Here is a 10,298-nt window from a genome sequence, read left to right on the forward strand (position 1 = left end):
TATTAAAAAATGGAAAGAATATGGCACCACAACAAACCTGCCAAGAGAGGGCCGCCCACAAAAACTCACAGACCAGGCAAGGAGGGCATTAATCAAAGGCAACAAAGAGACCAAAGATAACCCTGAAGGAGCTGCAAAGCTCCACAGCGGAGATTGGAGTATCTGTCCATAGGGAACACTTTAAGCCGTACACTCCACAGAGCTGGACTTTACGGAAGAGTGGCCAGAATAAAGCCATTGCTTAAAGAAATAAATAAGCAAACACGTTTGGTGTTCGCCAAAAGGCATGTGGGAGACTCCCCAAACATATGGAAGAAGGTACTCGTCAGATGAGACTAAAATTGAGCTTTTTGGCCATCAAGGAAAATGTCTGGTGCAAACCCAACACCTCTCATCACCCAGAGAACACCATCCCATGTTTTTCATCGGCAGGGACTGGGAAACTGGTCAGAATTGAAGGAATGATGGATGGTGCTAAATAGAGGGAAATTCTTAAGGGAAACCTGTTTCAGTCTTCCAAAGATTTGAGACTGGGACGGAGGTTCACCTTCCAGCAGGACAATGACCCTAAGCATACTGTTAAAGCAACACTCGAGTGGTTTAAGGGGAAACATTTAAATGTCTTGGAATGGCCTAGTCAAAGCCCAGACCTCAATCCAATTGAGAATCTGTGGTATGACTTAAAGATTGCTGTACACCAGCAGAACCCATCCAACTTGAAGGACCTGGAGCAGTTTTGCCTTGAAGAATGGGCAAAAATCCCAGTGGCTAGATGTGCCAAACGTATAGACACATGCCCCAAGAGACTTGCAGCTGTAATTGCTGCAAAAGGTGGCTCTACAAAGTATTGACTTTGGGGGGATGAATAGTTATGCACACTCAAGTTCAGTTTTGTTGTCTTATTTCTTGTTTGTTTCACAATAAAAAATATTTTGCATCTTCAAAGTGGTAGGCATGTTGTGTAAATCAAATGATACAAACCCCCCAAGCAACAAAATAGGAAAAATGCAAGCCACTGTATATGCAAGTAACTATTTCAATAGAATGTTTATGATGTCACTGTGACAACTGTTGATAGACGTAGCTGGTAAATTCGCTCTGGCTATCTACTCCGATTTCAGAGCACTCTCATCTGAGTGTTCCAGAGCGCAGAATAACTGACAAATTTACAAAACGCTGAACATCCGTTGAATATGGCCAGTCTCAGTAAACGTTGGCAAAAAAGCGTAATTCAATTGCTAGCTAACACGCTAGCCAACGTTAGCCAGTTAGCTTGGGTGCTTCACTGCTGTTAGGGAAGAACGCTCGGATCAACCCTACTCCCCGGCCAGAGCGTCCAGTGTGCACTCTGAACGCTCCGAGACCGAAACACTTTGAATTTACGAATGGACAATCTGACAATGCTCTCAGTTTACAAACGCCCAGAGCACACTCTGGCACTCCAGATTACATTTACGAACACACCCACAGTATAAACCAGCCTTTAGTCGTGAAATCTTTGGTTGTTTAGTACATAGGACCTGTGGTCCCCTGTAGCTGAATTGGTAGAGCATGGCGCTTGTAACGCCAGGGTAGTGAGTTCGATCCCCGGGACCACCCATACGTAAAAATGTATCCGCACATGACTAAGTCGCTTTGGATAAAAGCGTCTGCTAAATGGCATATTATTATATTATTACATAGCCTCCCATGTGAATCCTTAAAGAGATGGGTGGGGCTAAAGCTTAAGAGGGTGTGAACGATGCTGAATGGGTGCAGACAAAGAAGAACATTCAAGGGCCATTTTCTCAAAAGTGAGGTTACAAGTTTATCAACTTTCAAAGCAGAATTATTTTCCCCATTGTTCCTCAACTGTAGTGTATGATATACAATTTTCTAACTCTGAGTCTCTACTTTTAGCCAATGTAAAAAACACAATTTCAAATTCTGCTACAAAAGACCGAATTCGAGCCGGTCGGTCACATATAGAGTGGGGAAAAAAAGTATTTAGTCAGCCACCAATTGTGCAAGTTCTCCCACTTAAAAAGATGAGAGAGGCCTGTAATTTTCATCATAGGTACACGTCAACTATGACAGACAAATTGAGAACATTTTTTCCAGAAAATCACATTGTAGGATTTTTAATGAATGTATTTGCAAATTATGGTGGAAAATATGTATTTGGTCACCTACAAACAAGCAAGATTTCTGGCTCTCACAGACCTGTAACTTCTTCTTTAAGAGGCTCCTCTGTCCTCCACTCGTTACATGTATTAATGGCACCTGTTTGAACTTGTTATCAGTATAAAAGACACCTGTCCACAACCTCAAACAGTCACACTCCAAACTCCACTATGGCCAAGACCAAAGAGCTGTCAAAGGACACCAGAAACAAAATTGTAGACCTGCACCAGGCTGGGAAGACTGAATCTGCAATAGGTAAGCAGCTTGGTTTGAAGAAATCAATTGTGGGAGCAATTATTAGGAAATGGAAGACATACAAGACCACTGATAATCTCCCTCGATCTGGGGCTCCACGCAAGATCTCACCCCGTGGGGTCAAAATGATCACAAGAACGGTGAGCAAAAATCCCAGAACCACATGGGGGGACCTAGTGAATAACCTGCAGAGAGCTGGGACCAAAGTAACAAAGCCTACCATCAGTAACACACTACGCCGCCAGGGACTCAAATCCTGCAGTGCCAGATGTGTCCCCCTGCTTAAGCCAGTACATGTCCAGGCCCGTCTGAAGTTTGCTAGAGTGCATTTGGATGATCCAGAAGAGGATTGGGAGAATGTCATATGGTCAGATGAAACCAAAATATAACTTTTTGGTAAAAACTCAACTCGTCGTGTTTGGAGGACAAAGAATGCTGAGTTGCATCCAAAGAACACCATACCTACTGTGAAGCATGGGGGTGGAAACATCATGCTTTGGGGCTGTTTTTCTGCAAAGGGACCAGGACGACTGATCCGTGTAAAGGAAAGAATGAATGGGGCCATGTAGCGTGAGATTTTGAGTGAAAACCTCCTTCCATCAGCAAGGGCATTGAAGATGAAACGTGGCTTGGTCTTTCAGCATGACAATGATCCCAAACACACCCCCCGGGCAACGAAGGAGTGGCTTCGTAAGAAGCATTTCAAGGTCCTGGAGTGGCCTAGCCAGTCTCCAGATCTCAACCCCATAGAAAATCTTTGGAGGGAGTTGAAAGTCCGTGTTGCCCAGCGACTGCCCCAAAACATCACTGCTCTAGAGGAGATCTGCATGGAGGAATGGGCCAAAATACCAGCAACAGCGTGTGAAAACCTTGTGAAGACTTACAGAAAACGTTTGACCTGTGTCATTGCCAACAAAGGGTATATAACAAAGTATTGAGAAACTTTTGTTATTGACCAAATACTTGTTTTCCACCATAATTTGCAAATAAATTCATTAAAAATCCTACAATGTGATTTTCTGGATTTTCTTTTCTCATTTTGTCTGTCATAGTTGACGTGTACCTATGATGCAAATTACAGGCCTCTCATCTTTTTAAGTGGGAGAACTTGCACAATGGTGGCTGACTAAATACCTTTTTTCCCCACTGTATCTCTGTGTTCCATGCACTAATTTATTTAGCCGCAAATGAATCACGGTGTAGCCTATCAATGTGGCCATATGGCAAAGGCAGGTGCTCTTGCATTAGTTAATTTTTAACTTTTAGATGATCATTTTTATTCATATTTTTGTGATTAACCACGTGACAATTTTGAGAAACGAAAACGTTATTATTGAAATGAAACTGTTCCAGGAAAATGCAAATGCGCATATAAAAATAATCATAACTGGCACGCAGATAGGTAGAAATGGTAGGATAAATGATAAGCTTCCCCAAACTTAACTGACAAGCTGCCTATGGTCTTATTAGGGCGGCAGGTAGCTTAGTGGGTAAGAGCGTTGTGCCAGTAACCGAAAGGTCGCTGGTTCTAATCCCCGAGCCGACTAGGTGAAAAATCTGTCGATGTGCCCTTGAGCAAGGCACTTAACCCTAATTGCTCCTGTAAGTCGCTCTGGATAAGAGCGTCTGCTAAATCACTCAAATGTAAATGTTATTAAAACAACCATTAACAAAATCTGTGCACAAGCACGTGCACACAAGAGGTTCCGTTAAAAAAAACGGGCCCGCCTATAGAAATCAAATGCCCGTCCAACTCATTTGTTCTGGCGCCGGCCCTGCAGATCGTTTTCTCACTGCACGTACACTACCAGTCAAAAGTTTTAGAACACCTACTCATTCAAGGGTTTTCCTTATTTTTACAATTTTATACGTTGTAGAATAATAGTGAACACATCAAAACTATGAAATAACACATTTGTAATCATGTAGTAACCCAAAAAGTGTTAAACAAATCAAAATACATTTTATATTTGAGATTCTTCAAATAGCCAAATCCCCGCATGTGTATTTCCCACCGTAAAGCATGGAGGTGGTGGTGTTATGGTGTGGGGGTGCTTTGTTGGTTACACTGTCTGTGATTTATTTAGAGCTCAAGGCACACTTAACCAGCATGGCTACCACAGCATTCTGCAGCGTTACGCCATCCCATCTGGTTTGGGCTTAGTGGGACTATCATTTGTTTTTCAACAGGACAATGACCCAGGCTGTGTAAGGGCTATTTTACCAAGAAGGAGAGTGATGGAGTGCTGCATCAGATGAACTGGCCTCCACAATCCCCCGACCTCAACCCAATTGAGATGGTTTGGGATGAGTCGGACGGCAGAGTGAAGGAAAAGCAGCCAACAAGTGTTCAGCATATGTGGGAAAGCATTCCAGGTGAAGCTGGTTAAGAGAATGCGAAGAGTGTGCAAAGCTGTCATCAAGGCAAAGGGTGGCTACTTTGAAGAATCTAAAACATATTTTGATTTGTTGAACACTTCTTTGGTTACCACATTATTCCATGTGTCATTTCATAGTTTTGATGTCCTCACTATTATTCTACAATGTAGAAAATAGTAAAAATAAAGAAAAACCCTTGAATGAGTAGGTGTGTCCAAACTTTTGACTGGTACTGTATGTATGTATAATCTCACAGTCAGAGCAAACAGAGAATCAAAGCTAAACCTAAAAGTGCATGACATTACCCTATCCTTTTAAATAGGCAACCTGAGCTTGCATGCTTGAGATTAGGGATAACATCCAAATGTTGTTATTAATAATAACCACAGCTTGATAGTTCCCACATCATTGCATTGCTGGAAGCTGCAAATAAATGAACCAGGCTGTAGTTTTCAAGAATTCTCTAGAAGCTCTACAATAGTTTTGTCCAAAACTATTCATAGAGTCTGTCACATGCTGTGATGAGTGATCTTGATGGACCATTTTTTACTTGAGGTGTTGACAGACAGACAGACACTGGAAGAGATTGACAATATCATGTTACCCAACCATTGTTTAACTACTGTGTGTGTATCTACCTTATTTTGTAAAACATTGGTGGGTCTGATATGTATGATACTCTAGTGGTATTACAAAACTGGAATATGAAAGATTTACTGTATAATGTTATTTTAGGATATCCTTGCACGTGTATAGTGTGTGGATAAAACATTTGGTTCTACAGGTGCTAATCTATATGTATAAGCTATATGTATGCAGTGTAAGGGCAATGTAATGTAAAGTGGTGCAAAAGGTGCTTATCCTAAAGCTCTTGCCAGAGCCTTATATTTTACTCAATATAGTGTGGTCCTCTGTAGCTCAGCTGGTAGAGCACGGCGCTTGGAACGCCAAGGTAGTGGGTTCGATCCCCGGGACCACCCATACACAAAAAATGTATGCACGCATGACTGTAAGTCGCTTTGGATAAAAGCGTCTGCTAAATGGCATATTATTATATTATAATAGTCTTGCTAGCAGGTATGTTAGCCATGGCAATATGCTATGACTAACATAGGCAAAGAGAGCTGTAGGGAGACTGAGTGCCAGACAGACATTCAGACCAGACATACAGACAGACAGGGACAGGTGGAGTGCTGAGGGTGGGGGAGAGGAAGAGAGAAGAGGCTGTTTTCCTGAGGGTATAATTTTAACCTCCTGAAACGTAAACTGGGGCAGCAAGGGGTGTCGTGTCTCTGTCACAGCCACAGAAATAGACAGTCGCGCTCGCCATTCCAAACCTGTGCTGTCAACATGGGCCCAAAGCTCTCCTAAAAGCAGGCGTACGACTCTCTCTCTCGCTCTCATAATGAGGGAAAAACTGTGTTACTCTTTTACAAGCATAATAAATGTAGAGTATATTTGCCTATATCATGTTAGCTCCATGTGAACACTCAGTACTATTTGTAGCCTCCACACATTGAAAGTTCCACAGCAGGAACAATTCAGTGGCTACATCTAGCTCTTTTTACTAACTGGTTGTTTTATTCTGGAACTACAAGAGGTCACCAGTCCAGTATAAAGGAGAAACCCCTTCTGTTTAGAACAGCATAATGCAGGTTAAGCGTTCTCAATTCTATATCAAAATGATTGTTTAGGATCATTAACTAAGAGCCCTACTAAATCACATATGCTAGCCAGGGATACCAGTAGGTCAAAAACATATTTCTTCCTTCACTGCAAGAATACAGGTTACAATGCATCAACTATTAAAAAAAACACAAAAAACACAAAAAAAATAAACATGAAACAAAAATAAACTAATCTGCATGCTGTTGTCTCTGGTTTCGGTCAAGTAGGGGACTACAATCCATTGAAATGAGCTTCATTCATTACTGGATAGCAGTTTTTTCAAAATTACGACAAACACTATCTTGCTTCTGTAGCAGATGGGGATCTGTGAAACTCACTCCTCAGCCTGAAGTGTCTCCACTTGCGCTGCCGAATAGCTAGCTTTTCGGTGGCGCAACTGAGTAAGATGCTTCAGGAGAGCGGTCACGTGTGTTTGTGAAGCAGAGGTTCTGGTTTCGAGCCTCGGTATGAGCCGAATCAGGAGGAAGCGGTACTCGCTAAGCAAGCAGCGTGACGTCCTTTACACTTCCATTCCATTCCCCAACCAACATCATCCATGATGTCTATCTATGTATCAACTCTTGAGCCATAACAATCAGAATGAATATCATTATTCACAATGCCACATGCTGTATGTACAACAGTGTACTCATGTAATCATACTTCCACAATAATACCATGCATGATGACTACAGTGAATGACTAACTCATGTGAAATGTGCGGCACACTTAAGTTCCACTGTGACTTGAGTGGCGAAGGGGAGCGGTTTCAAACTGCTATTCTAGAATATTGACACACACACACACACACGTCAAGTTCAATAGCCATGTTGAAGTAGAATACAAGGTCCTACATGCGAAGTCTAGAAAACATAAACAACTTGTTGATTTCTGATGCATTAGATCTAGACCCAGTAACGGGGACTTTTGCTGCATGTTGGTGTGACATTGCTTACTCACCTCACTGCTTGCAATGGCTTGCTTCTTGGCATTGATGGGGGTCTCATAGACACTGGTGAACATATTGTTCCTTGGATTGTGTCTGAGGGATTGAAGGTGAGAGGTCATCAACACATCTTAAGAATTTTTAAGAATCTCACTTCTTTTGGTCTAGTTCATTCTCGTAGCCATTTACAAATACAACAATTCCAGTGCTATGGGAGCAGAACGCTAAAGATACTGAATGGGTCGTTCCACAAAATGCCTTTTGTATCCCTTTAATATTTTAAGTATAAATTGTGCACCAATATTGCGTTTTAAAAGCCTGTTATATTAAATGAAGTGCCCTTTAAAATGGATCACATGGAGAATTCAATAAATCCTATTTTTTATATGAAATAAAAAATTTGACATCTCCCTCCGTGCACCCTCTGTGACTTCTGGAAGATTTTAACCCACTTAACCACAAGATTTCTCACCATCATTGTAAAGCCCTAGTCATTTTGTTGTTTTGAGAAAGTCATTTCTGAAGATTATTTATTTCATGTCATTAGTGATTCACATATGTCTGTCCCTCATTTTAAAGGCCAACCCTGTTATGTGAACTGAACTCTAATTTTAATATGGTGAAACTATTTCTTTTAAAATATTTTTTCAAAAGACACATTGAATAAATAGTCAAATCATAATGTAAAAGCAGGTGAGCTGGTTCTACACTTTTTGGGCATTTACTGGTGTTTTGTGGTGGAAAACTGAGTGGGTCAAGCATACATCAACCCTGTTACCCATAGATAGACAGGCTAGAAATGTTTTTTGTTGTTGTTTAGCTTGCATTCAATTGTCACACCCTGTTGCAAACAAGCTTCAATTCCCCCGTAAAAAGGGGATTTCTGGCTGATTTAAGATGAAATCGTCAACCCTGTTATTTTATTTTGCAATTACTATAGTAATTTTTTTACTTAACCTCGAGATGGATTTTTATTTTATTTTTTACAATAAAGTTGAACATGTGTTCTTTATGACAGAATGTTAAAATTAAGTGAAATCAAACGTTTTTTTTGGACCAAGTTACATTTCTTAAAAGGCACTGAATTGGTGGAACGACTCAAATGACAACAATCATAGTACTTTAAAGTACTATCGTTCTACCAATTTCCTCATTTCATTCAGTGCCTAATTTCCCGATTCATTTGGAACTGATGGAGGTATAGGGCTGCATCTATACCGATGGTGAGGTATGTGGACTCATAGACCACTTTGGAGGTCTGAAAACTCTTGACAAACTTTGATTTTGAAGGGAAATATCCCCATAAATGTCCCAAACAGTGAAACGAACCTCAGTAAGAAAGTTAAATAACACATTTCTACTTACACAGAGCAGTATGGCCGCTTCTTGTGGCTAACGAAGTTCTTGGCTGTGAGCACCATTTTACAGACGTCGCAGTGAAAGCATGCTTTGTGCCAGTTCTGACAGAAGGGGAAAAAACACACCTTATCACAACAGTGTGTTAAACACATAAAATCCTGAGTTCTAATCTAGGAATTATGACTCCAATCTAATTTATCGTAAAGAAACACAGCAGTGTTTTGAATTGACCTAAATGGATCAGTCTGACATCAGACCAGGAGAATGTGATTTTAAACATATACTTACTCACAGTGTTGCTCAACTGTCCTTGAATACGCAAACCATGCCGCTTTGACATTATGAGCTATGCAATAGCAGTCAGATGATAAATATGTTAAATTCATTCTTTGCCTTAACCTTTTACTACAGAGGGCTAAATCAGGGTAACAGATTGATTCTCGGTAGTCTTAAACAAGTCTACTTTGTAACCAAATTATACACCTAACACAAATGGTTATGGGCTTAAAAAAAGAAGACACCTGTACCATGTCAGATATAGAGTTGAAATGTATTCAATTTTTTGTTTGCATCCCAATATTACACTTTATATACATCACAGAATACTGAAATATAACAAAACTGTGACATAGATACACCAGATTTTTGTTAAAATTAAAATAAAATAAAACTTTACGAAATTATGAGAAATATGAAGAACATTCCACCCATGAGGCCAAAGGGGGTGCTTTTGGTCATTGACTGCAGGAAATAATAAATAAATAAATAAATACAATAAGTCGAACACACGAAAATTGTCTTTGATACATCCAACTAAAATCAAATCAAATTTGATGTCACACGCACCGAATACAACAGGTGTAGACCTTACAGTGAAATGCTTACTTACAAGCCCTTAACCAACAATGCAGTTTTAAGAAAGAATACCCCCCCCCAAAATTTTTTTTTTTAAGAGCAGCAGTAAAATCACAATAGTAAAATAACAATAGCGAGGCTATATACTGGGGTACTGGCACAGAGTCAATGTGCGAGGGCACCGGTTAGTCGAGGAACTAGAGGTAAAGTATGAGTAACTCTTTCTTACCTGATCAATACAATTGATCTTCTCCGCTGGGTACACCACAAACCCACACCTGGCGCAGGACTGCATCTTCGTAACCTTTCCTCTTACCCAAAGTACTCAGGAAAAACACTAAAAAGGTAGCTTGAGTGAAGTGAATATTAGCCCCAAGAGAGAGCGAAAGCCCAGGCAGCAGTAGAGAGGCAGGATCTCCTAGACAGTCCCTGGTAGTAGTGCCTCTCAGGCAATGATAAACTTAGCTCTCGATTGTGACAGACAGACCAACCCTGTCTGTTACAAGACACCAGGACCCAGGAGGACCCACCCCCTTTTTTATTTAACCTTTATTTAAGCAGGGAATCATGCTGAAACCACAGTCTCTTTCCAAGATGAGCTCTGCATGAACACATCAATAAATAATTACACTATACTGTACATACAGTAGCTATATACACATCAATTACACAA

The 10,298-nt window shown here is 40.6% G+C and overlaps 1 protein-coding gene across 1 annotated transcript in view; it reads right to left on the reverse strand.

Annotated features, from left to right (window-relative positions):
- The window catches only part of nrap (nebulin-related anchoring protein), a gene marked incomplete at both ends in the record, with an annotated part of 172,762 nt that extends 162,842 nt beyond the window's left edge, over positions 1-9,920 (reverse strand). Inside the window, 3 exons of the mRNA XM_084141430.1 lie at positions 7,426-7,507; positions 8,777-8,871; positions 9,855-9,920. Coding sequence (XP_083997556.1) covers positions 7,426-7,507; positions 8,777-8,871; positions 9,855-9,920 — 243 coding nt within the window. The remainder of the gene's footprint in view (positions 1-7,425; positions 7,508-8,776; positions 8,872-9,854) is intronic.
- Positions 9,921-10,298: the final 378 nt, after the last annotated feature.

Source organism: Coregonus lavaretus (assembly GCF_964263955.1).
Source record: "Coregonus lavaretus genome assembly, chromosome: 25".
Taxonomy (NCBI): Eukaryota; Metazoa; Chordata; class Actinopteri; order Salmoniformes; family Salmonidae; genus Coregonus; species Coregonus lavaretus.